General features: G+C 36.7%; 5 protein-coding genes and 2 long non-coding RNA genes across 23 annotated transcripts in view; 3 read left to right on the top strand and 4 right to left on the bottom strand.

Annotated features, from left to right (window-relative positions):
* Positions 1–1096: 1096 nt before the first annotated feature.
* LOC139774475 (uncharacterized) lies at positions 1097–7223 on the bottom strand. 4 transcript variants are annotated; one of them, XR_011718580.1, is made up of 11 exons: positions 6973–7223; positions 6683–6899; positions 6043–6249; positions 5744–5968; positions 5467–5636; positions 4932–5281; positions 3743–4377; positions 2956–3443; positions 2567–2817; positions 1452–2066; positions 1097–1387 (listed from the first exon to the last, which is right to left on the bottom strand). XR_011718580.1 is itself a non-coding variant. In XM_071709765.1 (11 exons), exons 3-10 carry the CDS (start codon positions 6175–6177, stop codon positions 1870–1872), a joined length of 2451 nt encoding a protein of 816 aa, XP_071565866.1. In that variant the 5' UTR covers positions 6178–6249; positions 6683–6899; positions 6973–7223; the 3' UTR covers positions 1097–1600; positions 1847–1869. The 4 variants fall into 4 exon arrangements, 3 of the variants coding, with proteins under 3 accessions (XP_071565866.1, XP_071565864.1, XP_071565865.1); XM_071709765.1 differs by having other exon boundaries at positions 1097–1600; positions 1847–2066; XM_071709763.1 differs by having other exon boundaries at positions 1097–2066.
* Positions 7224–7657: 434 nt separating this feature from the next.
* Positions 7658–10225, top strand: LOC139774496 (uncharacterized). 4 transcript variants are annotated; one of them, XR_011718590.1, is made up of 6 exons: positions 7658–8148; positions 8216–8517; positions 8622–8866; positions 9288–9572; positions 9824–9864; positions 9972–10225. It is a non-coding gene; the product is annotated as an uncharacterized lncRNA (long non-coding RNA). The 4 variants fall into 4 exon arrangements; XR_011718591.1 differs by having other exon boundaries at positions 7658–8123; XR_011718592.1 differs by having other exon boundaries at positions 7658–8056.
* On the bottom strand, positions 9785–12386 carry LOC139774497 (uncharacterized). 3 transcript variants are annotated; one of them, XR_011718595.1, is made up of 3 exons: positions 11904–12386; positions 10746–10900; positions 9785–10649 (listed from the first exon to the last, which is right to left on the bottom strand). It is a non-coding gene; the product is annotated as an uncharacterized lncRNA (long non-coding RNA). The 3 variants fall into 3 exon arrangements; XR_011718594.1 differs by lacking the exon at positions 11904–12386 and adding an exon at positions 10987–11269; XR_011718593.1 differs by lacking the exon at positions 11904–12386 and having other exon boundaries at positions 10746–11658.
* Positions 12387–12529: 143 nt separating this feature from the next.
* Boca (LDLR chaperone boca) lies at positions 12530–14283 on the top strand. Of its 2 annotated transcripts, none has more exons than XM_071709814.1 (6): positions 12530–12690; positions 12985–13224; positions 13323–13397; positions 13532–13692; positions 13790–13928; positions 14021–14283. In XM_071709814.1, the coding sequence occupies exons 2-6, from the start codon at positions 13069–13071 to the stop codon at positions 14087–14089; spliced, it is 600 nt and encodes a 199-aa protein (XP_071565915.1). In that variant the 5' UTR covers positions 12530–12690; positions 12985–13068; the 3' UTR covers positions 14090–14283. The 2 variants fall into 2 exon arrangements, with proteins under 2 accessions (XP_071565915.1, XP_071565916.1); XM_071709815.1 differs by having other exon boundaries at positions 12534–12690; positions 13037–13224.
* A 1433-nt stretch (positions 14284–15716) lies between these two features.
* On the top strand, positions 15717–17655 carry LOC139774494 (uncharacterized). 3 transcript variants are annotated; one of them, XR_011718588.1, is made up of 5 exons: positions 15717–15887; positions 16158–16542; positions 16673–16920; positions 17085–17169; positions 17307–17655. XR_011718588.1 is itself a non-coding variant. In XM_071709812.1 (5 exons), the coding sequence occupies exons 2-4, from the start codon at positions 16199–16201 to the stop codon at positions 17141–17143; spliced, it is 606 nt and encodes a 201-aa protein (XP_071565913.1). In that variant the 5' UTR covers positions 15717–15887; positions 16158–16198; the 3' UTR covers positions 17144–17169; positions 17307–17655. The 3 variants fall into 3 exon arrangements, 2 of the variants coding, with proteins under 2 accessions (XP_071565913.1, XP_071565914.1); XM_071709812.1 differs by having other exon boundaries at positions 16673–16875; XM_071709813.1 differs by lacking the exon at positions 17085–17169 and having other exon boundaries at positions 15718–15887; positions 16673–16875.
* Positions 17643–21143, bottom strand: Arfgap1 (ADP-ribosylation factor GTPase-activating protein 1). 3 transcript variants are annotated; one of them, XM_071709809.1, is made up of 9 exons: positions 20939–21142; positions 20297–20404; positions 19862–20143; positions 19577–19785; positions 18969–19083; positions 18804–18893; positions 18426–18485; positions 18094–18275; positions 17643–17961 (listed from the first exon to the last, which is right to left on the bottom strand). In XM_071709809.1, exons 2-9 carry the CDS (start codon positions 20354–20356, stop codon positions 17745–17747), a joined length of 1215 nt encoding a protein of 404 aa, XP_071565910.1. In that variant the 5' UTR covers positions 20357–20404; positions 20939–21142; the 3' UTR covers positions 17643–17744. The 3 variants fall into 3 exon arrangements, with proteins under 3 accessions (XP_071565910.1, XP_071565909.1, XP_071565911.1); XM_071709808.1 differs by having other exon boundaries at positions 20914–21142; XM_071709810.1 differs by lacking the exon at positions 18426–18485 and having other exon boundaries at positions 20914–21143.
* Positions 21144–23672: 2529 nt separating this feature from the next.
* The window catches only part of LOC139774491 (multiple inositol polyphosphate phosphatase 1-like), a 10796-nt gene continuing 6477 nt past the window's right edge, over positions 23673–27991 (bottom strand). For all 4 annotated transcript variants that reach the window (XM_071709803.1, XM_071709804.1, XM_071709805.1 and 1 more), the window contains 6 exons: positions 27288–27481; positions 26826–26936; positions 26034–26187; positions 25536–25746; positions 25024–25233; positions 23673–24383 (listed from right to left, as the gene is read on the bottom strand). In XM_071709803.1, coding sequence (XP_071565904.1) covers positions 24137–24383; positions 25024–25233; positions 25536–25746; positions 26034–26187; positions 26826–26936; positions 27288–27481 — 1127 coding nt within the window. In that variant the 3' untranslated portion in view covers positions 23673–24136. The remainder of the gene's footprint in view (positions 24384–25023; positions 25234–25535; positions 25747–26033; positions 26188–26825; positions 26937–27287; positions 27482–27991) is intronic.

Consider the following 27991-nt stretch of genomic DNA (forward strand, 5'->3'; position numbering starts at 1 on the left):
TATTCATTAAAGTTGCCACATTTCAAATCTAGTTTCAATTTCTCTATTTCTTTTTAATTTATTTATTTTCTTTATTCACTTTGCCTTGCGCTTTATTCCATTCCAGCGACATTTTATTAATTATCGTTTGTGTTGTATGCTAGGCAAAACCAAGATAAATTCACCCTACTAGGGGATATTAGAGGAAGTTGAAGAGATATTTGTGTATCGACCACCTGGTGGACCACCTTGATGAGATGAATAACAGGAAAAGGGCGATGGAAGATGATGAGGGTAGAGGATTCAAAAGAGGGTTGGAAGCGGATAAAATCCTTGGCTCGGCGGATGACAATGGAGAGTTGATGTACTTGATACAATGGTGAGTGACATGCTCATCTGTAATTCGTAAATGTACATTTGTCGGGAGTACAGAAAAAGAATGCAAGGTAATGTGAGTAATTTGAAAAGAATTGAAGCCAATTGACAACCAACGGAAGTAATTTTGTTTGCATAGGAAAGGAACAGAGGCAGTTGACATGGTATCTGCCAAAGAAGCCAATGCCAAATGTCCTCAGATCGTTATCCAATTTTATGAAGACAGAATAACCTGGAGTAAGGCAAAAGCGTGAAACAGATGCGTTTCCTTGAAAAAGTTAGACTCTCTACATCATTTAAGAAATTGATTTTTATTGCGATCTAAATGTGTAATAAATATCTTTGAAAGGTACGACTCCTATTGTATTCTAAACATGTAATAGGTGGTTTTTTTGGTTTCTTTTTAATATTTATTTAATTTCCCTTAATCTTGATGTACTCGATTCGGTACTTTGGCAGTATATCTGTTCTTTTTACCTGCACATTTTGTACATACTTGCGACATTTTCTATTTCTTTTTTTCTTATCTGTTATCTTTCGGCGAAATAGGAACTTTAATTGCACCAAGTACCGTTCCCGGTAGATTATCCCACAGTTTCCGAGTTTTTTGAAGAAAAATATAGTAGGTACATAAGATAATTTAGAATACGAAGTTAAATCCCCCCCTCTTGCTTTTAATATTTCACAGGAAAAAAAATATAATACGCACAGCAAACTTGTATAGAATCCACGAATTCACAGCCTTGTTTCATCATTTTATTGCATTTTATACAAAGTAAGGGCGAATACAGTGTATATATCGCAACGTTTATACACACGACCTTACGTCTTGTTATTACCAACGTATCCTTATTAATTAGTGTACATCTATATATATACACAAATTGTATCGCCAAACTTCTAACAAACCTACCGCGTGTCATTTTATTTACAAAGATCCGCTGGCACTTAATTGCATGTAGTGGATGTTAATCAGGAATCTCTCAATAAGATCCTGGAGTGTCTATAAGTATCTCGAAGCAACGGATCGTAGCTAGAAATTTTTAGAAAGTAGATTTATTACAATATTCCAAAAGAAATCTTTACTTTCAACTTACGTTATCAATAATTCTCCCCATAAAACAATATTGAAATTAAAATTTCTTAATTTTTCAATAAATGATTTTGAAGTCTCTTGAAAATTTTGCTCATCGCAAAGTACAACCGTAAACAACTCCGGACTGCCCCTAATACGAAGTTAATTGCCCTGCAAAAAAAAAAAAACAAGTTTGGACTTGTAGTCTCTCGATTTCTCGATAAGCGAGTTTCGAACATAAATGGACGAGAGAGATATGTAAACATTGCGGGATTACTTGCTATTTACATTCAAGCTAATGTCTTATCGTAAAAGTGACGTCATCTCTGGTGAAAAAAATGACAGAGCGTTATTTAGAAAAAGGAAACGGATTAACAAATTTCGAGTGATGGTGATGGTATGAGTATAGTATTATACATCGTGCTCGCGAGCGAGAGAGATCAGAACTTCCTCGGTCGACCTCGTTTGCGGGGTGATGCGATTTTACGTGTGCTCGGCCGGGCGCGCAGCTTCCGTCGCAGCATCCTGGACGAGCTGCCAGAGTTGCGCTGGGTATCGTTGTGCATTTTCAAATGTCGCAGAAATAGCAATCTGGACTTGATGAGCTTCTTACAGATGTGGCACTTGCGTAATTGCTCTACAGGTAAAACAACAACGAAAATTAGACAGATAAAATCTACATCGATCTTGGCTCTCATTGCAGTATTTTTTACACGGTGCGGTCTCGCTTCGCGTATACTTGGCGCGAGACACTACCGTGTCTCTTGATTTTTAATTCAATATTTAATTTATTATTCGAAAAAGAGTCAATTAAAACTTATATGTATTAAAATTTGGATTTGTTAAATACACACACATAATTTATTATGAAAATAAGAAGACTCAACTAAAATCTTCGAATTAAATATAAATATAAATATAATTTTTTAAATTCTCTTTTAAATATTCTCTTTCAGAGGTTGTAGTTTATATTTAATTCAAAGCTGGATTCTAATTAAGTCTTACTTTATAGTCTTTATATATATATATATATATATCTCATATAGTCTACATTGTCTCTCTCTCTCTCTCTCTCTCTCCCCCTCTCCCTCCCTCTCCCCCTCTCTAATCATGTTTTTCTTTAATTTCGATATATACCTGATTTCTTAGTGCCATGTTGCAAACTGTGCGCATCTAGTAGAGCGGTACTTGGGAACCACCTGCCGCAGTCCGTGCAATCGAGCTTTTTCGTCTCTAACGGGTACTTATTCCTTTGCTTCCGTTTTCTCTTCACTCTGGTGATCATGCTGAGTTCTCTCCTTGTCGTGTTGTCTTCGTCAACCGATTCCTCCTCTTTCGTTGAAGTCGTTTCCTTCCGTTGAACTGATCTCAAGGATTTGCTCGGAGTTCTGTCAAATAAATGATGAGAGAAATTGTAAAAAAGCTGGATATTAGATTTATGTGAAATAATAAATAATAAAATCTGTGACTTTTGACTGATTTGTATTAGAACGTACGTATATAGAAACAAAAAAAAATTGATTTACATTGCTGGAGAGAGGCTCAACTTGTGCTTCTTCCTCTGCAAGTGCACTAAGCGAACGTGACGCGCCAAGGTAACAGCCACGTCAAACTTCTCCTGGCAGATTTTGCAGGGATACTGCTTTTTGACTTTCTGATTTTCTTTACCCTTTGGTTTTCTCTTGCCGAGATTGAGAGCTTTCGTTGGCGATTTCTGGCACACCAAGAGATGCATTTTGAGAGTACGTCGGTACCGAAAGTTTCTAGAACAATACTCGCAACGTATCACACCATTGAGCTTCGTCAAATGTCCACCGGGCTGCCATTTAGCGTTCGCCTCTTCCTCTTCTTCCTCGTCATCACTGTCATCGGAATCCGAATCCCTCACCATGATAATTTCGTTCTCTTTGTCGCTGGAATACTTGTCCTTGTTATCATCCAGAGTGATCTCCACCACGTTGCGTGTCATTTGTTGCTCTTCTTCGTCGACATCCAGGTCGATCACCTCCACGACCTGAATTTCGACACATTAGAAAACTAATTTAAGGGAACATTCATGATTAGTGCTTAAAGATGTTGACACGTATAATTTTCGACTCTTTGAAAACCTTCAATATCTAATTTTGCAAGTAATTGTAACAGGCGTAATCATTGAGCGACTATAACTGAACAAATATAACTGAACAAATATATTACAAGTATTAAAAAAAATTACAAACATTGGATGAAGATTGCAAAATTGGAAATTGAAATTTTCAAAAACAAAAACGCAACAATTGTAATTTCCCAATCGCTTCTGTGCGAGGCATTTACCTTCCGCCGCTTCGTTCGCTTAATTCGTTTTGTCCGTTTAATTCTCTTTGCTTTGGTTACATCGACACGTATCTGCGATGACAACTGGCGTCGCCGAGTGGTGCGCTTCTTGCCAGTCAGTTCCTCATTCAACATCGATGCCGGCTGTATGATGATCTCTCCGTCATCCCGGTCCACGGAGATCAATTGCTGCTTCCGCGATCGTTTGACCTTTAGTGGCGTCTGCGGAGTGGTCGCCGTTGTCGACGATGGCAAATCGCTCAATGTGTCGATTAATCGCTGCCGATCGTTCTCTGAGACGGAAGTGCATGTTCGGTCGATCGTCGAATGCGATGACACGTAAGATTCAAGTTTATCCGCGTCTTCATTTAACGATGATTTAGCCTTCATCAAAGATGCACAATCTTCCTGGATATTTGACTTATCGTCTTGCAATTTGTCGGACTTTTTGTCGTTCGTTTCCAATGATTTCTTGGGGGAAACCTTCATATTCTGCAATGTCGCCTGGATCTCGTCAAACGTCAACTCTGAGTCAGACTGACGATCAGCTTCTAAGAGGATATATTGTACTGTTGAATGCTCCATCAACTCGTCCTCAAATTCGAGATTATCTTGACATTCATCCGGTTGCTTACCTAAAAAGATCCGCGTTATTCAGACCTTACACATTTATGGAAAAAAAAAGAAAGAAAAACCACATATGTTGTTATCCATGGGAATATGTGTGGTGAAAGTTAGCGTTTTGTACAACAAAGTCTGATTGTACAAACTTAATTAGTTTTTGTAAAATTAAACATATTCTAAAAATTTTAAGCAATAAAAATAAATTTCTTTATATTATCGTGTATATATATATATATATATATATATATATATATATATACACATATATATATATACACATATATACACACACATATATATATATAAGAACAAATACTATTTCTGCCAGTGCTAATTAACGTAACGCGTTATTTGCATATATTGGTATTTACTCATATACATGACATATTTGTAAGATATGATTGGAATTGTTGCCTCAAATTGCTGATAGTTTTAAAATTACACACAAACAATATTTTTTTTCGAGCAGATTGAAATTCTAGAACAAAATAAATTACGCACGATACCTAAATTTAAAAATAGCTTTTATTACTTTTTATGCATTTATCCAATCTTATATACATACCGATATTCACAATATTATCCATATTGTCATCCATCATGAGATATGTAATATCCGATTGTTCGTCGACAGATGCCTGAACACTATCACTAGGCTTTGAACTAATCTTAAAGTTGCTATAGTTTTGGTAAGTTTCATAATCGTGTCCTATTCCGTTCTCTTCCTGTGCAACGGCCTTCTTAGTGTTGACTGATGTGTCGCAGGTATCGCAAGTAGAATTCTTGTCATTTACTTCAGATTCCTCCTTGCGATAAAACATTGGCGGTTGGGCAGTAAACACTCGTTTCTTCATCTGCGATGGTTTCTTCACCGTTCGCACGGCACCCTCACCTATTAGACGTTCCACATCTGCTCTGTAATTACATCCATGGCTGTAGTTCTGGCAACCGACATACAAAACGAAGTAAAAGGAAAAGAAGACCGAAATAGAGATCAGCACTTAATTAAAACTAAGTTTTTTTGTTGCTAAAAAAAGTAGAGTTTAAAAACCAAAGGCTTTAATTGAAGCTAAGTGAGTTTGTTTCTCTCATGGACTTACTTCATAAGAAACTGAAAGTTACTCGGAGGTTCGTCGGACTCGTCGTAAACAGCCACGGCAAATATCTCGTCCGAGTCTTCCACGGCATACAGAGCCAGCTGTTGTCCGGCCGCGGTGACAAAAGTGGCGATTGTCTCCTCGTCATCTTCTTGTTCCTCGGACTCGTTTTCCTGTGCACGACGTATTACATAAATTGTGTAAAATCAATTAACTGCTAAAGTAAATTGACACTTATCGGTTTAAAAATAGATCAAGTGTCCGATTTTCGAACGTTTACCTTCAAAACAGGTGCTTCAACATTTTCAGAATCCCATTTCTCAGCGATCGACGAATTCTCCGACAATGAAACAGTATGTATGGACTCGTCGAATCTGGTGGCCATGTCGTTACAACTTTCGAGACTCTCCTCGAAATACGTAATAGACTCTGTCTGGTGATTGGCTTTGTCTGTCAAACGTCCATTCGTATTCATAATGTGTATGTATATTTCCTCATTGACAATCTACGAAATATAGGAATCTCATCGGTATGTCGGTGATATTGATCCACTTTAACCAACGCTATCCAATTCTTTACCGCACTTTCCCCGATACTCTCTTGCTTTAACAGAGCTGCGCATTGTTCCGATTCGGTCTCCATAAAGTTAGACTTGGCCATTATTTGATGGGACATGACTGCTTCACAAACATCTAGCTCACTGGTAAACGACATACTCAACTCAAGGACGCTTCAATTTGACATTATCGTTGTCGAACACTCATCATGATCACTACAGGTCACCGCCTATAGAAATACACAATAAGAGAACATTTTTATTAAATATTATTAATTTAATATTTACTTGTAAATGTATAATTAATTAAAAGCAATATGTTGACACAAGTATGCTGCTTCAAGTATTTAGATGTTAACATATGAGCAAGGACATTTCTGTATAAATACACACATACGTGTATTAATATAAATTTTAATATTAAAACATGTATCTCTGTTTTGTGATATACATTAGTATAATTTAATAAACACGAGACGCGATAACTCGACATTTCAACTACAACTTTAACTTGAATTGTACAAGTGGCGTTTGCGCCAAAGCGCAAAATAAGCGCTCATCACTTATCAAAATCCTAATTGACTGGTCTGACAGATCTGACTGAAAGGCAAGCACCGTCTGACCGTCATTGCCGTTTTGGACAACGGTTGCTTACGTCCCTACCTATTGCTTCCCGTTCTAAGCGAATAAGCAGACTCGCGGGAATCGCAGGTCGCAGGTCGCAGGTCGCAGGATCGTTGCGCGAGCGTCGCCCCTGAGCGAGAGCGAATCCTTGCTTTCAGAATGACAGAATCCGTGCCGTGCGCCGTGGTTGCGTAAACCGCTCGGAACTCGGAAGAGGAGGTTATGTTCGTCTCACGGTAGTCGCGGTCGCTAAAATCTAACGTCGCTAGTCAGTCAGAAGTAGTCAGAACTCAGAACGCGGGGGAAAGGTTGGATGTTGGTTGCCATACTTGCTCGTGTACGGATAATGTAAATACGCGTACGACAGGCGACAGACGCTTCCGTATCTCTTTGAGAGGTGCGGCGTGTCGCGGCCGCGGCCGGCATACAACATTCACCAAGCTCGCGACGTCGCGAATCGCGATAACAAACGACATAACATCGGGATCGGGGGCGATACAACGGAAACTATTATCCCTAATGTGCGCTGTGCGCGCATAGTTGACCGACGTCTTTCGTCGTCTTTGCTAATTGCTTCGCCAGTTCGCCACCGTTTTCTGTCACCGCGCTCACCGCGTTATGCCCGTATCAGACTACGGATTGGGATTGAGATTGGATTGAAATTAGACCAATCAGAGCAAAGTTTACTAAACTTGAGATCAGTTTTCTCTGTTCTGATTGATTAAATTTCAATCCAATCTCAATCCCAATCCGTAGTCTGATACGGGCTTTACTAATTGCCAATCGCTGATATTCTTCCTAGAGCAAATAGTTGCCGATTCGCCAATCGCTGACCATCTGTCGCGCGGATCTCGCCTGCGATTGGTCGAGCCCTCTGCGCGGCATGCTTTTTCCGTTAAACGCAGCCAATAGGTCTGTTTTCTGTTGCAGCTTGCAGCACTGCTCAACTAGTGCACACTGCTGCACACTCCAGCCAATCAGACGACCTCCCGTAAGTTAGCCGGTCAACTTCGACTTTATTAATTTTTTTTTTTTTAATCGTTTGTTGGTCGTTTGTTGGTGATTGTTGGCCTAATTAGAACGTTTGTTGGTTCTTAATTTTTGTTTAAATTAAAAAAGAAAAATTAGCCTTAAGTTAGCCGGAAAAATTTTATTTTTAATTAAAAAAAAGCCTAATCGATGCGTAATCGTTTGCTGATGATTGTTGGTCTAATTTTAGCGTTTGTTGGTTTATTATTAGTCTTAAAAACGAAAAAAACCGAAAAATTATCTCACATTAAAGTAATCGAAGATTGGTTTATTTGCCTACGACTTAAGGTTTATTTCTATCAATTTAAGGCTAACATCTATAAAACTGGCTATGAATACGGGCCTTAACATCGGCAGAAAATCGCGAAAAGATCAAGAAACATGGTGGTTCCCTTGATTTTATCAGTCGAAATATTTGCATTTTACTTTGAATATTAGAGATTAAATCAGTGTACAACAGCTTTAACGTGCACTGAGTGCGTACCAGCTCTGACAGTGAAAAACGCTATAAAGAGGATTTATATCTTATTTTTTCTTGCATAGATAAACAGAATGTTATCGGAAAGTCATCTAAGCATTTTGAGAAGAATCTTCGGAAAGATGAACGTAGAAACCAATTGTTGCAATTAAGAAGAAAGAAGCGCGAGCAAGTATTTGCGCAGAACAGAAATCTCGGTGGTTTTTCTTCGTCACCTGTTCTTATCTGGGTCATACCGTTGCAAAGTGACGTGGACATTGTTAATTAGTTACAGCAGATACAATTTAAAGAACATTGTATCTGCTGTAACTAACATGGACGAAACTGCTAATGTTGCTACTAGTCCAAATGGCATTATACATATTGGGTACGCTATAAAGCAGGAAAAGAACTTGTTTATTCTATTATTAGTGAGGTAAATTAAAAATTTGTTAATATTATATATATATATATGTATTTGTATTAATTTAGTGTTCCAAGACTGAAACAGTGGTTTTCTATCATCGTACCATCGATGGGTGACGTTTTAGCAACATTAGATGCAGCCAAAGTTGCTACCACGTTACTCTTTGTTACTTCTGTCGCGAGTCAAGCAAACGATGGTACGCAGAGATATTATAGGAGATTGAGACAAGGAAATTATCGTGTCTTGCCTTGCTCAAGGTTTACCTTCTACAATAATTGCAGTGCATAATATTCAAAGACTTCATATTAAGGTAAGTAATGATACGTTTAACACTTTATATAAAATTTACAAAGAGTAAACTCTTCACAATAAAGAATTGATTAATTTCTATATTTGCTCCAAAGATTTATATGTTTTAATATTTTATTGCTTTTCTTATGTCTTAATAAAATTTACATTATTTGTTTAACGTCTTAAATATTTAGTAAAATTATTTTTAATTGGATAAATAAGACCGTCACTCACAAATGGACGACCTTTGCGGAAATTTCTAGCAGATGACACCCAGATATGGGTGACATGGCACTCAAAGTGTTAAAAATCTTAGAATAGAATATAGAAATTAATTCATTCTTTATTGTGAAGAGTTTACTCTTTGTAAATTTTATATTGCGCATGTCAAACGTGTTACTCATCGATTATTGTTTGATACGTTTTAAACGGTAAAATAGAAACGTCAAGAGTATAAACAATCTGTGCAACATGCAATTTCAAAATGGATTTCCGAAGAAAAAGTTCTTGAATTGGACACTGCAGCCAATTGCTTAAATATGTTACGGCGTGCTGGATCACAAAAGCAAAGAAGTTTGTTTTACAAAGATATCTTTTGGCCGAGAAAGTCTCATTTGAATGTGATGGATTACTGGATATTGACTCGCATCTTTATATTTTTGGATTTTCACGTTCATCCATCAGCCGCACAAAGTATTTTAATATTCTTCCTTCAGTTGCAGAAAGTATGTATAAAAAAATAATATATATAGTTTTACATTTTTTTATTAATAAAACTAAAATGTATGCATACATTTAAACGTATATTTTCATTTTTGACAAATATTGAAAATCTTTTTATTATTTATGATATTTGGATTATTTTAATATGTGTGTGTATGCATACTTTTTTTCTATTATTTAGAACTAATATAAACATGCTAATTGCACCTAGAAATATTTTTTGATATATATTCTTTTATAATTTATGTTACAGCTTGCACCTGTTTTACAAAATCTTCAAGGTTCAAATAAAAGGTAAAGTTATATATTTCTTTATAATGCATATTTAGTGTTACTTTGGTTTTACGTGTAGTGTATATATGATATGTTTACATAAGTACAATAAAATAATTGCTTTATAGATTCGACAAAATGCCACGCAAGATTGCCGTGCCACCAGAAGAGAGCATCCCAGTTGTAAAAAGATTTATGAAACAGTTTGAAATTGAACCCTTGCGGAATCTATCGCTGAGCTTTTCTTCATTTTCGATCAGATCGACGATCCACTTCTTGTGTACGTTGTAAAATACAGCCGAGAAATCTTTATTCATCAAATGATCTTGTAATATGCCCTTCTGTTCAGCCTCAGTGCCAATAAAAGATACAGATAACGATACATTTATGGCTAATTGATAGGGTTCATAAAATTGCGGTTCCAAAATCATGATCGAGTCTAGAGCAACTTCCTCAGTGTTGCCGTAGTCAATGTAATTAACATAGGCCATTGTTTCGGTGAGACTAACGATTCTTCCTCTGTACCATTGACCGTCGTCTAAATATTTCGTTGCGCATAATAAATGTACCTCTGGCTCGAGTCTTTGACCAGAATTAGTGTAATACTGTTGAAGATCTTCCGACAGTTTAGTCTCAATATCCACGTCCGAATACCGTTGCAACCAGATATTGGTAGAATGATCCGCATACGACACCGAGACCTTGTGAGTTGAACTTAGAATAGGCATCGGACATACGGGTGGTATCTTCTCCTCAGTATTCATTATCCCATTGCCGGATAGATCGTATAATTTTACGATATAAGTCTATACGAACAAAAGATGGTAATATCCAAGAAAATGTTAATATTTATTTGAAACTTACTTATATATTTGTAACTGCAGCGTAAAATTTATACAAACCTGCTATTATTGACTTCTTCCACATAGACTAACACTTCTTTGCCTTCGAGTTCCTTCAATTGTTTATCTACGTTGGACGACGCTGGCACATCTTGTAGGGAGCATTCTAACGCTTGGTTCTGCATGACTACGAGCTCTCCAGGTAGAGCTAAAGCCTAGATCATTAGATTGTCATATTAATAATGGGAATTAATGAATATCAAAACTACAAGTTTCTTATTTATACATATTCATAATTTACTTATAATTTCAACAGTTCCAATATGACAATTTCGTATTGCAACATGATATATGGCATTAACTCGCATCGTGGAAGCAATAAAACCTGTAGAAATATTTGTAAATATCTGTCTATGTACACTCTCATCATTCAGGATTTCATCGTATGCCCCAGTATCAATGAACTTTACATCAAACCCGACGGACCGTGTACAGTTAATCACCACAGCTCGCTTCCATGTTCCATTTGTATAGACTTGTATAGAATTTGAACGCATAATACTTGTTAATACTATGAGCGAATTAGTTTACGTCACTCTGTCAAGCTTTAATATTAAATTACTAATAATATATCGATATCAGTAGTTTAATAATAATACATTTAAAAGCGTTCAATTTAAAAGCAGGGCAATCCTAATAAACGACTGTAAAAAAATTCAAGATGGAACGCAATTAGCAACTATCGCTTATAGCTATACAGGCTTATAGCCTGTATATTTATTTATTTCAGTATAAAATAATTTTTAAAACGTTTATATTAATTCTGACTGCAGACGGACCTTCGGGAACACTAGCGCCTTCTTCTTTTAACATGAATAACTAAAAATCTATATTTCGGCTATATATAAGGCCAATTCCTTTAGTGACACAAGTCGACACAAGTGTCGTTCTGTCTTGTTATTCATTGAATGCCAAGAAGGATAGAACGATGTTTGTGTCGACTTGTGTCACTAAAAGGAATTGGCCCATAATTACCGAGTTATAAATATTTAATTAAAATTATCTGGGTGACTCACAAACCTTTTTAATCACACTTCATAACTCTTCATACAAAATACAAACGATTCCATATAAAACTTTTATTAATTTATCTATTTCGGCTAAATGCATGGTGTAAAAATAAATAATTAATTACAATTAAACGAATGACTCACAAACCTTTTCAATTGCACTTCAAAAGTCTTCATACGAAATACAAACGATTTCATATAGAGATTCTTTAAAAAGACGTTTATTTCCGGCTAAATACATACGAATGATTTTCTGCCGATGTTAAGGCCCGTATTCATAGCCAGTTTTATAGATGTTAGCCTTAAATTGATAGAAATAAACCTTAAGTCGTAGGCAAATAAACCAATCTTCGATTACTTTAATGTGAGATAATTTTTCGTTTTTTTTCGTTTTTAAGACTAATAATAAACCAACAAACGCTAAAATTAGACCAACAATCATCAGCAAACGATTACGCATCGATTAGGCTTTTTTTAAATTAAAAATAAAATTTTTCCGGCTAACTTAAGGCTAATTTTTCTTTTTTAATTTAAAAAACAATTAAGAACCAACAAACGTTGTAATTAGGCCAACAATCACCAACAAACGACCAACAAACGATTAAAAAAAAAAAAAATTAATAAAGTCGAAGTTGACCGGCTAAGTTACGGGAGGTAATCAGACGTCAGACGTGGTCAGACGTGTCGCCAATTGAATCCCACTAGATTGCTGTTCCAGTCCCAGAAGCTTTTTTTTCTCCTCTAGTCCTCTTTCATTCAGTTGGTAGGTTGGTACGCGGCACTCGTCGCACTCGTGTCATGTGCGTGTCTGGCTGGTCTCGGGGTCGTTCGTCGTTCGTATCGTCGTTCTGTTGGTTTCTGGCAGGTTCTGGCAGTACGATCGTACGATGTTGATTGTCGTGTAATTGTGAGAGGTTTAACTGAAGATTCTGAAGGTAATAGATATCGGCGACATTTCTACTCGCGTTTGTTAAATCTTTTATCGTGCTTTTTGTTTCTTACTAAATTCAAAATTTAATTTTTAAATGCTGCTAAAGCTAAACTCTTTTCTATATTATTCTGAGAAACGTCGGAATCGGCGTAACTTGAAAATTAATTGAAGCATGAATAATTCTGTGACATTCAAAATTCAAATTTTGAGTTCGGTTGATTTCCGATTGTTAAATCAAACCAAGTGGTAACTCCTGTTGTTAATTCGAACTGAACAGAGATCTTCCTTGGATTTTCAGAGATCCGCCTGTAATGGTCGTAGAGTGTCTGACGATAAATTCTTCTTGATAGAGACGTCATTTTTCCCTCCCATTGGTTGCAAAATGGAATCGAGGATTATTGTCCTGAGTTTGTTTGTGCTCTTCGTCACGATGGTGACAACGTCGACCACTAAAGAACGAAAAAAGAAATCGTGGCGCGACAAGGATATACGAGATATGACGGACGCTGATCTGGAACACTTGCTGGAACAGTGGGAAGTATGGCCGTTATGTTCGATTCTCAGATTTAAAAAAAAAAAATTCATTTCTTGTCTCTCTATGAATGTTGTACCTATAAGACAAAAGTAATGTCTTAGGAAAACGATGAACCCCTGGAGCCAGACGAATTGCCAGAACACTTGCGACCCCTTCCAAAGATAGATGTATCCAAGGTAATGTACATATCTCATTTATTGCATTTACATGATAATCTGTGGCTGTCGATTAAGCTGTGGCGTAGGATCAAGGGTGCAAGTTGACTTGTTTTAACACTTTACTTGTTTTAAATGCACGATCCATCGTGCAGCTAGACATAAGGAATCCAGAGAGTATGCTGAAACTGACGAAAAAGGGGAAAGGCGTTATGATGTTCATAGACCTCCAGTCAAACGTCTTGGAGGAGCAAGCCGATATCGCGACGCGTATTTGGCAGACTGGCCTACAAAACAATCATATCACTGCGGAAAGGTAGAACATCGTTACACCTAAAATTTCACACACAGATGCTTTAAGAGCATTCCAGGATGGAGGATTAGTAAAAATTTTCATTATGATTATTGTGCAGATATCCAATCGAAAATAAACGTTATATATTCATGTTCCACGACGGATCTCAGGCTCTCGAAGGTAAAAATTATTTGCTACAGCATCCTGAAGTGGCTCATGTTACTATCGAAGGGCAAACGTATTATCCATCGCTAAAGGTAACGACACGTTCTGACAAAATCCTAATGCGGTAATGCGTTTGTAAATGTTGGTGTGAAAGATTAAAGCGTAAACATTAATCTCTTTCCAGGGACAAAACTTTTTAGTTGACGAGTCATTGAGAAAGCCAAGTGCCAAGACAAAGAAAGGAGAGTTGTAATTTTTCGTACTCGAGACGCGTTACTGCATTTCTGATAAACATTTTCCGTTTATCTATTTTTTTACAAAAAGTATTTTTTCGAGAAATTTTTTTTTCGAGTCGTTTTCAGCAAAAAGTTGTCCATCTTCTATCAAGTGTTAAATCTCTATTGTGCGTTTATTAGTTTGTATAATAAATGAAATATATGCTATCTACATTCGAGACCATTTATTGAACAACGCAAGATAAATTCTGAAATAAATTCTGAGGACAGTGCAACAGCAGCGTTATACTTGGTCGCGTTCACTCGCTGATCTCACGCTAGTCTTGCTGGCGGTCGATTCCAGTTGTGCGTCGTTCATTGCCTTGACTTCTCGTTGAAGTTCCTTCACCACGGTTGCGAGAGCGTGCGGATTCACCCCATTCTCGCACAGTCTGATACAGATGCTCAAAGTAGTCGGATCGAGATTTGTGTTGAGCAGTTTGGAGATCTGATATAAAGTCTGGAACGTCTTACGAGCGGCGTTCACCTGGTGATTCACAGGCTCTGGCATGCTGGCTCGCTTCCAGTCCTTTCTAGAAACAAAGCATACTTGCGTTGCAACAGACGATTCCTTGATTTGCCGCCGTTATTGGAACAAATTTTGATATGCTCAAAAGTCTCTTGGGTCCGGTTGCACCAACGTCGCATAAACTTCAACCTTGGAGAGAGCCTTAGTTCAACTCACTCTTCATCTCTTTCTAAGGGGGACAGTTAAAACGAGACGAAGAGTGAGTTAAGCTGAAGTTGAAGTAATACCATGTTGGTGCAACCGAGCCTTAATAATATAAGTAATCCTCAAGTTATTAAATACATATTTTAAATAATATTTACATTTTTATGTATATATATATATATATATATATATATATTATATAAATTTTTTAAATCATCAAATATTAAGAATATATTCTTAATCAAATGTGTTTCTAAAATTGTACTTTTTATTGTTTGCCTGAAATATCTTATACGCAATGGTTGATATTTCAAAACTGTAGCGGAGTTTCTTTTTTTTTTACAATTCTAACAGTTTAGATTGTTTAGAAGATGAAATGTCCATGGTTCAACAAAGCTCCCTTATAATTTGATGCATGAACAAAACTAGTCTCAAACATAAATCATAATCGGAGATTAGTTCCTCTTAGATTTTTCTTACAACTGAAAACCGTTTACCTATTTAAACAAGACATTCGTTATTCTCGCACTCTCTCTTTCCCTCGCGATTCAAATACTCACTCGTCGAGGTTGGACAGCTTTATAATAACAGGTCACAAACATCCGTTGGAAAAAAGGGATCGGCTCGTTCTGAGAAGCTTGCAAAAAACGACGACGTCTGTCTACATACAGCCGCGATCACGATGTAAACATAACACTTCTATGCCAGTGTATGCCGTATGCGCGCACACTGGCGCACACGAACACGGTTAGGGAAAAAAAAAATAATAATGCTTCATGATGGCCAACATTCCGATTTCAATTATTCCAAATCGTGTCGCGTTTGCGTGTTGCTTCACTAGATCTGTTTGGAACAATCGGGACAAATCGTTGTCCCCATAATACATGGAAAATGATTGGCTACCGCACAATTCTTATCAAAAGCAAAACTCGAGTAAAATTGTTAACGCGACGCGATTGGACGCGATGAGGTAAGGTATGTCATGTCGTACTATCGAAGAAGCAACGATATCTCATAATTATGATTAACACGTAACAACGCATCAGTTGCACGATAATGGGGAAAGTTGAACTACATATTTTAACGCGGTTGTCATCCGAAAGGTACGTTTTGATCTTTAGGAAAAACGCTTCGAATGAATCCTAACCTGGTTAACCTGCGCTACGTTTACGCGAGCGTTCCTTCTGTAGTAACTTACGATAATTCATTCGTTTACACGAAGTTACTACAGAAGTAACGCTCGCGTAAACGTAGTACTTGCCAATGAGAGACGTAAACGTCATTATAATTAATTAACTGATTATTTATTGTCCGGATCTATTTACCAAGACCTTTTTAGTCTCAGAGTAAATTCTCGTACTTATCTCCTGCAGCGTTTCAGAGATCGTTTATCAGAGCAACTATTAGAATTAGAATGGAGAAAAACGACGGTAACGACGGTAAACCGAAGGAAGAAGAACTTCCCTTTGGCGACAAAGAGAACACGATAATGATATTGAACGCTCTCTTCAGACACGGATGTCAGGATCTTCCTTTTAACGTTATCCCGGGCATGTCTATGAAGGAATACCATTCTAAAATGGACTCTGCACTTGAACTGACAGAGACTGCTGTTAAGAACAAACCCTCGATAGTCGATTGGCTGCGTAGTGGTTTATTCAAGGAAGACGAATGCAATGTACCTTTGGCGTTGTTATTCATCGCGTTGTACGAGCAACATCCGTCGCCCGATCGGGAAGATGTAGAATGTAACTTCAGGTATGACGTAGAGAGCATCGCGTCCAAAAGTTCTATTATTTAATTCTCTTCGCTTCATATGTCAGATACTTGAGGTTTTCAATCCATAAAATTGCTAAATAATCGACGATAATTGATGGATGATTTACAGAGAATTATACCACTTTCTTCACAAAGTGACAACGAATCAGCCAGTACCTCAACTCTCGCGTAATTCCGCCAACGTTTTATATAAATTGTTGTCGGAACTAATGGAGGAGGTATGGCCAAACATGCAACCGGAGCTTCTGAATTTTCTAAGTGAAACACATATCTACAGCAGGTCGGCAGTCAGGAGAACGTATTCGGGAAAAGGTTAGAGTTGTCGCTGATCTCCATCTCACTATTATTAATCCTTAGGTACCTTCTTTATGATTTCCTTAGACAGTTCAAATTTTAGAATTTTCTTCATACGTACAATTGTTTTATTTTATTTAAACACGATGGTGCAAATTGCATCCATCTGTATTTAATTGTTATAATTATATGTATTATTGCTTGTATTAAATGTGTTTTTGTTACAGGAAGAATACTTTCGCATTTAAATAAAATTTTATTCAAATTTTTCGCAACTGTTCTATAATATACAGTGCTTACAACATTGTGCCGGTAATGCAATCAGTAATGTAAAAATCTTCAAAAGACTTTGCATTTACAATGTTATGATGTTTTTGACTACTTGAGTATCTAAGGATTAATCTTCATAGAGTTTATGCTGTCCAAATAATAGTTGTCAATTATTTCAGGGATGAGACGCTGAATAAAAAAACAACGGAAAACTTCCTAAATATCGAAGGATTACACTCATTTTGGATTTATAATTTCGAATTCTTCGAGTTCTTTGATTCCAAGACCTTTTGGAGTTTGAGTATTTGGAATCCCAGAAAGGATTATTATCAGACTCGAAAATAAATAATTATCATTTTTGTTTTATATATACATATACGTATATTAGAGGGCTGTTTATATTTAAATTGAAATTAATACGTTAATAACAAATATAGCTTGTCACTTACCGCATTACAAATTACTGAAGAAAATTATACCCTATTTTGTGAGGGTTGCTTCGTAAGAAAGACATCTTGTATAATGTTATCCGTCTTCTCTTTAATTTTCAGTAATATTCTTTAAAATTAACATATACCGATATCCTCATTCCCTAATTCGTGCTAATGATATCAGAGTTAATTATTTAGTATTTCCCAGGCGTCGTCTTCCGCTTTCGAGTTCCAATTCTGTTGTGCCTTATTGTCCGTTTCGAAATTGATCAATGATTCCTCCTTCTTCTCCGCTTTCGATTGCCTCTTCGAAGTTATCGTCTTGCCCGTTTGTCTTGCGTCATTGCCCCAATCCCAATCGCAGTTCGAGATATTGGAGGAATCTCCGGTAGAAATGTTACTTCTGAAATAAGCAAAGGATAAATTTCAATAAATTAATTGTGTTTCACTAGCACGAATTTATTAATAAAATCGATAATCTGATGAACATTTATTTTTATATATGTACATTGCTAAAAGTTTAGAAGGAACGTACTTTGAACTGGAGCTTCTTACGAGAGACGATTTTTCATTGGAGCGATTCGATTGTATTGAATCGCTATTCTGATACGCGTTAGAGGACTGGTATCGGTCCATGGAATCATATTGCCTTTGTTGTTCCGCTGAATTGGTCCCAGCAATGTCACCCCATCCTCCCCGTCTCGTTATATCCCCAACCTGTGCATTAGTCTAAATTAGTCCCTAAATTTCTTGACTCTTAATAAGACATTCACTTATAACTTGTGACAATAACTTCTGACAATTTGATCTTAATGACAATTAAATAATGTCAGCAATAGAACAGAAAGCAAATGAAAGAATTTATACCTTTGTAACCAAATGATTGACCTGAGCTCCTACGTCCTCTAACAATGTGCCGTCACGAACCTAATAATATAATACGAAAAGAAGGGAAAAACAAAATAAAAATATATGTAAAAAATAAAATAATTATAATTTTGACAGAAGTGAAATTAAAGAAAATAAATTTACGAAAGTAGTAATGATAATTGTAACCAATACATCTCGCACATTTGTGATTTTTTGTAATATTATGCATAGTAATTCTAATATCGAAGATAAATGAAACAATAAGCTTTAATCCTATTCTTCAATATTATTTAAGAGAAGGAAGAAATTGTTTTAATCCCTAATTAGTTTGCATGTTCGAATTCTTTTTTCGAAATTTGCCTTTTGCGAACTTGCCTTTTGCGTCGCGAGTCCTCCGATCTTAATTGCGTTCTCGGTAGCTTTGCTCGCTATTTTCGACGCCGAGGAAGAGAACATTGACCAGCCCTGCAACAGTAGGAAATAATAGATTAATTTGTTAATTATAAATTACAAAAGTTGAGCAAATATTAAAAGTCGTACAGTTGCTAATGATGATACTGCGGTGTCGAATAATTCCTGGGACGAACTCTTGGGCGGTGGATCCATTTGATAACCGAAGCCACCGTATTTACCGCCTTGATTAGGTGGGACATTACTAAAAAGATAATATAATTATAACTACTTCTCTCATGTTAAAGCCAGGAACACAATACAAAGGTACAGGGAATAGCAATTGATCACTATTTCATTTGTTCACCCTCTCGTACTTTCCTTTTGTTTGCACATTTAATTGTGTTCAATATTCTACAGCTATACCAATTAGTGATATATACCAAAACCGTGTTACGTGTATCATATTTATCATATTAGAATATAAATATACGGGGTGTCCTAGATCTCCCTCATGGTAAAGAAAGTGAAAATATTCTCGAATGTTAATCCTATTCTCGATACTCGATATTGATATAATTCTATATATATATTTATATTACATTATTTATATTATTTATATGAAAAAATAACAATATATGGTATTATTACTAATCTCACAAGATTCACGTAGTGGATTAACAAATTGCAATGTGCTAATGATTCGAGACTATATAGATGCCCGATATAGAAAAACAGAAGCTAGAATACAGACTTACTCTGGACGAATGGCATTTTCATTCTGTTTCTTCGCAAAGAAGGATTCCGTTTGTACCTTGAGACTACTCGAGTCCATATTTTGATAAGAAGAGGACAAGTCGCTCTGATACGAGTGCTCTTGCTTACTTTTAATGAACGTCGATGACTGAAATTCCTTAACCGTTGAACTGTTTGGACTCCAAGGCTCTCCTCTCGCCAATGTAGCGATCTAAGGAAAAGAAGTAGATATTTAAATAGCTCTTAACGGACCTAGCGATAAAAGTTGACGATAAATCTCGATCCACCTTGTCTCTGTACAATGCCGCCGCCTTAGTATTATAACGCTGCGAGAGGGGCATGGATTCGTCCCAGTCGGGTTGACTCTCAAAGAACTCACGGGCATTTCTATTACCGCCAACCTTCATTTTTGCCAGCTCCACGTCCTTCCACTTGTCCATAGAAACGGAGCGGACGAACGACAAGTGTACACCTAGACCACGATGTTTGCCAGAACACTCGAGACATATCCAAATGCCATATGTCACGGATACCCATTGCGGATTGTGGCTGCCACATTCGAAGCATTTCTACAAAATGCACAAAACATATATAATCTCACAATCGTAGAACAAGTCAATTGTACAAGAGGCCATAATTAGGCATTACTGCATTAATTTCATTTTTGTATGATATATTAATGAAAAATACAAATATGCTATGCGTGTCATTAATAAGCTTACATTGTTCTCGTCCCTTGGCTTCAATTCACTTAGCACTCGTCGTGTCCGTGGACTGGCCATGGTTACGCTGACATCGGTCAGAGTTGTCAAAGGTTGTCAAATAGTCGTCTGAAGCACGAGGATTGAAGTGTGATTGAGTGTGATCAAGTGTCAATGAAAGAAATAGAAATTAGAGCTGAGAGCGTTTTCGGAATTTTCCGGGCAATTTCTTTGCGTCTATAGTCGCGAGGTACTCGACAATCCTCGACATTCGACATTCGCGAGATAAGGAAGATAACAGAAAGTAATAAAGGAACGCGTCGCCTACCTACAGGCTCCAGCATTGACGAAGATACGCGACACATTAAACACATATGCAGATATGCACATGCAGTACCTCGCGGCTGTAACTGTTAGCACTTGCAGGAGTCAGGAGACTGACGTGCGAGAGTTGCGAGACACAGAATGACAGAATTAAAGTGATCGGGGCTATCGGGGCTATCGGGGCCGAGGTTGAAACACTTGAAATCTCGGCATTTCGACAGGGCCCGAAGCCCGAATTTTCAATAATTTCAAGTGTCACGGGGTGAGAATTGACGGGATTACAATTATAATCAGCAATCAGGGAAGACGTTCACCTCGAAACTCGAAACTCAAAACTACCAATTCATTGTAGCGAACGGTTCTTTCTTCCGGGGTGGACGGGAAGATCCAGGCAGATCCAGGCAGATCCAGGCAGATCCAGGCAGATCCAGGAACCAGGAAGATCGTCTCCTACGTCTACGTGGACATATTGCAAAAGTCGGACACAATTTTTACGCCTGGGCCGCCTGGGAATTGGCGTTGCCGCGATTGACGTCACGCCGCGCCGCACGCGTCACGACTCACGCCAAGTATACAGGTTAGGAGCTCGCCTGGCGGGAAATTTCCAATTGCACAGTGCACGATTCTTCAATCTTCATTCCTGATCTTCTAATCCACTCTTGATCAATTTTCTCCGTACGTTACGTAAAAATTAACAATTCCATCTATGCTAAGTCCATCCCGACGAGAGACAGTACGAATAACGAATAACGAATATTGCTTGACAATTAAGTTAATTGTGGATTAAGTTACATATATATTATTCGTAGCTTGCGATTGATTAATTTATTATCAATTAATAATACCTGTTTTCTTTTCTATTTTTTTAAATTTAAAATTTTGTTAATGGACGAATTAGTTCTTTATTGTTGGTTAACATATGGAACAAAGGCGATTAAATTCGAGACGAGGAATTATATACCTAGAAATTAATCGGAGTTACCCTAATTGTAAATTGTAAGCAGTAAGGGCCGATATCACAGTCTCCGATTAACGTGATCCTCCGATTAAACTCACTCTGCATCTCTTTCTAACTGTCCCCCTAGAAAGAGACGAAAAGACAGTTAGAAAGAGATGGAGAGTGAGTTTAATCAGAGAATCACGTTAATCGGAGACTGTGATATCGGCCCTAAGTCTATGTAATGTATGTATGTATGTACATACATACTTGGGTGCAGGGTGCATGAGGGTGCAGGCACCTGGCAGTGCAGGCAGAATAAACGCAGAACTCGACCGCTTCTCGACAGTCTTGATATCTCGATACCTCGATACCTCGACACCTTGAGAGTCGATCGCACTGATTGCAGTGCACACTGTGCAGTGTGCACAGTGTCTCGATCATCGATAGACTCCAAACACGAATACGTCGCGACTCGCGCTCATCGCTATCGGCTATCGGCTATCGGCAATCGGCTGCAGTCAGTGCAGTCTGCATTGAGTATTCTCGTGACGTCGTGTCCGTCGTGACTGTATTATTCTGTCGTCCGAAAGCGAAAGCGTGTCTCAAATTAAATTATCGCTCGAGTGTCTCGTAAAACTCTCAAAGTTCGTCGCAACGAAACATCATGTTACATATGTGTACATGTTATACATGTAATATACATCGTCGTCGCGCGTCCAACAGCATCGTTCAGCATCGTTCTCCCGGCAAAAATTTGTTTCCGTATATGACCGGAATCGAGAATTGAGATTATCGAGTTCGCTGGTTCAGGTTTGGAGGAGGGGGAGAGAGTCTCTCCTTTGCATGTTTACGCTTCTTCGATCTTTTCCCGACGAGATACGTTGCCAGCAGCCAGGTAATATATACACATACGCGTTATCGTTTTCGCCAAGACCAATACGTGGTCCTAGAGTGCTAGCTAGGTTACTACTATATACATGTTGTCATGTATATTTATTATGTTTACGCGAGCGTTACTTCTGTGTGTATAGTAACAGCTACGATAATTCACTCCGCGTAAACGAGTGAATTATCCTAAGTTACTACAGAAGTAACGCTCGCGTAAACATAGTTTACATGGTTCGCCACCGGATATATTATAATATTAGAGAGAGAGAGAGAGACGGCGCGGGCGCAGCGCAATCCGTCAGGCGAACTCCGTGCGATCGTATTACTCGCATGACGGACTTTTCATGAATTGATTATGCGGATGGTACGATGAGTGATATGCGAGATACACCTTAGTGAGTATAGTGACATTTAGTGACTAGTACTACGTTTACGCGAGCTTTACTTCTGTAGTAACTTACGATAATTCCTTCGCGTAAACAGGATTTTTCTTCGCGTAAACGGAATTTTGTATAGTAACTTACGATAATTTACTTCGCGTAAATGATACTACGTTTACGCGAGCGTTACTTCTGTAGTAATTTACGATAATTTACTTGTTTACGCGGAGTAAATTATCGTAAGTTACTACAAAATCCCGTTTACGCGAAGGAAAATCCCGTTTACGCGAAGGAATTATCGTAAGTTACTACAGAAGTAACGCTCGCGTAAACGTAGTATGAGTGATTTATCGTAAGTTACTACAGAATTAACGCTCGCGTAAACGTAGTGACTAGCGGTTCCAAGTATTTTCTACAATCACTCTGATTATTGCTTGTATTGGATCATAATAGTTGTTCCATATTATATACATATACATATATACATGTATATTATTAGATTTGAACCGCGAGATTGTAATTGATGCTGGGATCGCTATTCTTTAAGTACTCGTCTCGTTGCGTCTCCAATTATAACTTTGAGTTATTGTGAATAAATATATAAATAATGAAAATTAACATCATCGGGAATGTTGATGAAAGTATAATATTTGGTTGTATGTAGAGAAGTTACAGCATTTTCAAGTTTCTAAACAATTAGAGAGAGAGAGAGAGAGAGAGAGAGAGAGAGAGAGAGAGAGAGAGAGAGAGAGATTTAAAAAGAAAATGTGATGTATATCTTGATATGCGAGTGACTATATTTTTAGTTATTATTGCGTTATAACTAATTAAAATATTGTAGTAACAGGCGCATATAAATAAAATATAAATATAATAAATATATATTTTAAAATACATATTAGGATATTATATCATAAATTATACAGGAAACATATTATAACAATAATTCTATTAATTCATAGACATAGAATATATAATAAAATTTAGACATAAAACATGTAAAGACAAATTAAATGTCGTTACTTATTGCGTGTTATACTACTCGCATATAGATACATATATAGATTTATATATATGTGTGTGTATTTTATAATGCATTTTCGAGTTGCAAAATTAACAGATCTAAAAGCGATATAATCATCCACAACTTAACGCTTTAATTTTCCGTGCGTTTTTTGCTTTATAGGATTTTTTAGATTATTGAGAGGAGCGTTTCCTATAAATATTAACTTTTAAAATTCCCGAAGATCTGTCTCATTTGTATTTAATATTTTACGATTTAACGTTCGATAATACGGAATATAATACGAAATACAACTAACAGCTTATTTACAATTGTCGGTAGCCAAGGCGGACTAGAACAAAGCACACTAATAATATGGCTATAGAATTTGAAAAGCTGGAAGTTGCTCCACTCGCCTTCCAGCAGACGTCCAGCTTGCAGTTGGACGCCAGCTGGCCGAATTTGCTCTTCAGTAACTCCCAATCGCAAAGGCCCACTTGACAGCCATTGTACCGTATTGGTTTCTCCGCCAGATAAAACATCACTTTATTGCGGTTATTACTGTCGTTGCATCTGCAATAATATTTTTTACAAAAATTAGAATTCATTAATATTAATATTTACATAACATGATTTCCGTTGTGTAGCAATGACTCTGATTGACTTTGGTTATTTTATCAAAGATAACGTAGCATGATTTATATGTATGTTTATAATGTTTAGATATATATTAAAACTAACGTGACTAAAGCGAATTTCAATTGCTAATTAAATTAATTCAACTCATTTAATTTTGCTTTATTTCATTTGTATGAAAAACTATAAGATACCTTGACTTAATTGTTAGTAGTATTTTTTGGAGAAATGCAATTTAAAAACTTTAGATATCAGTAAAAAAAAACGAACACAATTTGTAAGTGAAATCACAGTGAAAATAATGGGATCAGGAAAATCTATATCTAAAAACTAAACGAAAAAAAATTTCAAAACTTGAGAAAATTTGTGATCATAAAAGTGTTAAAATATTAGATACTAGATACTCCAGTTTAAAGCGATTAAACACAATTACTGGCTTAATTATATAATCGATTCCAGATTAAAATCGATCGAATTGAGATAAATAATAATAAATAATTTCCGTATAAAGGATCGAAGTAAAAAGATAATAAAGATAAGAATAGAGGATAAGGATATAAGGGACACATATATTTACTTGTAAAATACTGCGATGAGATTCGCGGCGAAGGACGATATCAGTGACGTGCGCCATTGACGTCTAGCCACGTCTTTGTAATTATAAGCGGTCAGCCGTGTCTGGTCTTCATTTATGCCCATCGTAGTCAGAAGATTTTGCAGGCTGACGATATCACTGAAGTAGAAGATGCCCGCGGGTTCGCCCGACATCTCGTCGCGTGCTATATTCCTGATTAAAATATACACTTATAAATTTCACAAATTTTTTTCTCCTTTTTTCGATCACGAAGCATATAGTACCAGTATTCAAACTGCAAGCGCTATCTTTTACTTAACGCTTTTATAACTGCAACTTTCTCTCCTAAGAAGTTCGAAACAAAAAACTCGACTCAATAGGCTAAATGTCCGATAACTTAAAATAGAAAATTCGATAGGGTAGCTTTAATACATATTATAGAATTCTCGATAAATTGCGGAATGTCAAAAACGAGAAACGCGACGTTTGTAACGGAACTCGCTGCGTTATAATACCAAAAGTGTCGCATCATGTCGTGCAACAGAGGACATCCTAAACGAGTGTTGATATCTCGTCCGTAACCCGCTTTGTAATAGTAATCGAGGTCCTCCCTGTATTCCAAAACGCGGAGTTCCTCCTTGCTGAAGACGGCGCACCAAGGTGAAAGTTCGGTGACAGACCAGGCCTTCTGATATCGACACGCGTCGTACATAGCGTCGACCATATCTAAAAATATTCCAACATCATTGCCGATTGTCTCTAACATGTCTCTACTATTCTCAATAAATATTCAAATTTTTCACATCCGCGAAGGAATTTCCAATAATTATACCTATATATATATATATACATTACGAGTAAATTATTATTAACTGAAGAATTAAAATATATTTCTTTAGTCAAATTTGATTTGATCTGTTTTCAAGAATTTAATTTTTTTATTTAAGATATTTATATCAAACGTAGATTAAGGATAAATATAATTGATGCGTTTACAATAATTGTGTACGTACCAGCGGAAATATTGTACAGAAAACCGAGTCGTCTGCTAACGTTCTTCAAAAGATTCTGGAATTCCGGCCCAACGTCGAATCTGCTGTGTTCCATATTCTCAAACGATCCCTCGTTATTCTCCTCGTTTTTCCACACGCCGCATGTTTTGTACGCCTGCAAGATTAATCAAATCAGACAGACTGATTGTGAGGTAAATTCAAGCCGACTTGGATCGACTTCGATCCTAAATAAAATATAAAGAAATGAAATCAATAGCTAATCTTTTGATATTTAAAATTATTCAGTTTCATAGAAGTATCTGAAATTCGAAAGATTTTCACGAATTTACGTTTATATTTTATCGAACAAAACTTTAGTTTTTATGTTTATTATATTTTTTTACTTAAGTCAGAGAGAGAGAGAGAGCCAGTTAATTTTTTTCTCTTGCCTTCTCTCTCTCTCTCTCTCTCTCTCTCTCTCTCTCTCTCAAAAAGAAACTACGAGACCTTATACATATTCAAAGAAGCCTATTTGTATTAAAAAGTTGATTATTTAATACACAGGATATTTCAATAACTCGTCTTTTTATCTTACATTATTTTTATGCTTAATATAGGAGGTATACACTTAATACACTAAAAAACAATGTCAAACAATTTGATTCCTGGTAGGTATATTGGAATATACCTACATGCATTTATCGCAATATTTTTATTGAGATTTATACTGAGATGAGGTTGGCCTTCTTAAATCATAATATACTACTTGTAAATCTTGAATCTCTTACAGCGCAATAATTAAAACGTACTTACGGTAAGTAAAGTGTCGTTGAGAGAACTTTCTTCCGGAAGTACGGCGGACCTGCTTCCGAACAGTCCTTCCATAAAGGATGTCATACTATCGCGAGCTTCGGTAGCACGGAACTGAAAAATCAATCGCGTACGTTCTATATCGCTACGACCGCTTCGTGATTTATTCGATATTTATCGACATTTGCTTAATCGAATCTAGTTAATTAATTCTATTTATAATAATTTATTAAATACGCCACGTAATGCGAAACACATTTGAAGAATCAGAAACACGCACACGCAAAATAAGTAATGAAATGCACACATATATCAAAATATACGGCGCGGCGTATGAAATTATAAGTGAAAGTTTTATCCTGAAATCTGACGCGAATTGTGGATCGTTCAAAGTGGATTTGAGTCGATGTCGATATCGACACGTTTACATAGTGATCGACATTATAAATAATTATGAAGAGATACCTTGTAATTGGTGGATGTAATGTTGTGGATATTTGGCAGCAACAGCTCCGGGAAATTGCTCTGCAACCTTCTCGCCAGCAGTTTCATGTCCTCCACCCCTTGTGGCGTCAGGACCTCCGCCCGTTGTGAGGACAAATATTCGTCAGGCTTCCATCTTCGCAAGTTTTCCAAATCTCGATTGCACATGTGACCCTCTGCGCGAGAAAGAATACGTTTCAGACGAAGAAAATCGTACGCAAATTGATAGTTTAAGCGCGACGCAACGTAACATATGCCCGTTGGTATTTATCGTCGCATAATTTTCGCGAGTTTCTACGAAAAAACAAACATCGGGTCGCGTTACACGTGACGCGATTACAGAATTCTGAAAGTTTCAATTTAATCGTAACTAACATAAGTCTTATGAGGCGAATGTCTTTTGTGACAATCGAGGATTAGATATATCACATTAAAACGACATTTTTATATACTGATTGTGAGATGCACTTTGGATTTTGCGAAATGCTTGCGAATTTCTAAGCTGCAATCATTTACGGAAACGTAGAGAAAATTTTCGGAAATTCTTAAAACATTAATTCATAATTCAAGATTTAAGGTATACAAGAGACAATTTGCAGCATAATTCCTAAGCATAAGTTTTATGCTCAGAGAAAGTCCATATAAACGTTGAAAAATTTATTAATATATAAAATTTTCAAATTTAT

The sequence above is a fragment of the Temnothorax nylanderi genome, unplaced genomic scaffold (assembly GCF_030848795.1).
Source record: "Temnothorax nylanderi isolate EJ_2023f unplaced genomic scaffold, tnyl_v1.0 TNYL_tig0081_pilon, whole genome shotgun sequence".
Classification (NCBI taxonomy): Eukaryota; Metazoa; Arthropoda; class Insecta; order Hymenoptera; family Formicidae; genus Temnothorax; species Temnothorax nylanderi.

Bases quoted from the DNA above. Each gene is read 5' to 3' on its own strand.
- LOC139774475 (XM_071709765.1), bottom strand. From the start codon at position 6,177: ATGTCGTTTACCAGTGAGCTAGATGTTTGTGAAGCAGTCATGTCCCAT. The intron at 5,969-6,042 runs GTAAAGAATTGG...TATATTTCGTAG, and splicing joins AGAGTATCGGGGAAAGTGCG to ATTGTCAATGAGGAAATATA. The intron at 2,818-2,955 runs GTAAATCAATTT...TTTATTTGACAG, and splicing joins TTGAGCCTCTCTCCAGCAAT to AACTCCGAGCAAATCCTTGA.
- Boca (XM_071709814.1), top strand. From the start codon at position 13,069: ATGGAATCGAGGATTATTGTCCTGAGTTTGTTTGTGCTCTTCGTCACG. The intron at 13,398-13,531 runs GTAATGTACATA...TCCATCGTGCAG, and splicing joins CAAAGATAGATGTATCCAAG to CTAGACATAAGGAATCCAGA. The intron at 13,929-14,020 runs GTAACGACACGT...ATCTCTTTCCAG, and splicing joins CGTATTATCCATCGCTAAAG to GGACAAAACTTTTTAGTTGA.
- LOC139774494 (XM_071709812.1), top strand. From the start codon at position 16,199: ATGGAGAAAAACGACGGTAACGACGGTAAACCGAAGGAAGAAGAACTT. The intron at 16,543-16,672 runs GTATGACGTAGA...GATGATTTACAG, and splicing joins GATGTAGAATGTAACTTCAG to AGAATTATACCACTTTCTTC. The intron at 16,876-17,084 runs GTTAGAGTTGTC...TTTTTGTTACAG, and splicing joins GAGAACGTATTCGGGAAAAG to GAAGAATACTTTCGCATTTA.
- Arfgap1 (XM_071709809.1), bottom strand. From the start codon at position 20,356: ATGGCCAGTCCACGGACACGACGAGTGCTAAGTGAATTGAAGCCAAGG. The intron at 20,144-20,296 runs GTAAGCTTATTA...TGCATTTTGTAG, and splicing joins AGCCAAGGGACGAGAACAAT to AAATGCTTCGAATGTGGCAG. The intron at 19,084-19,576 runs GTAAGTCTGTAT...TTATCTTTTTAG, and splicing joins GAAAATGCCATTCGTCCAGA to TAATGTCCCACCTAATCAAG.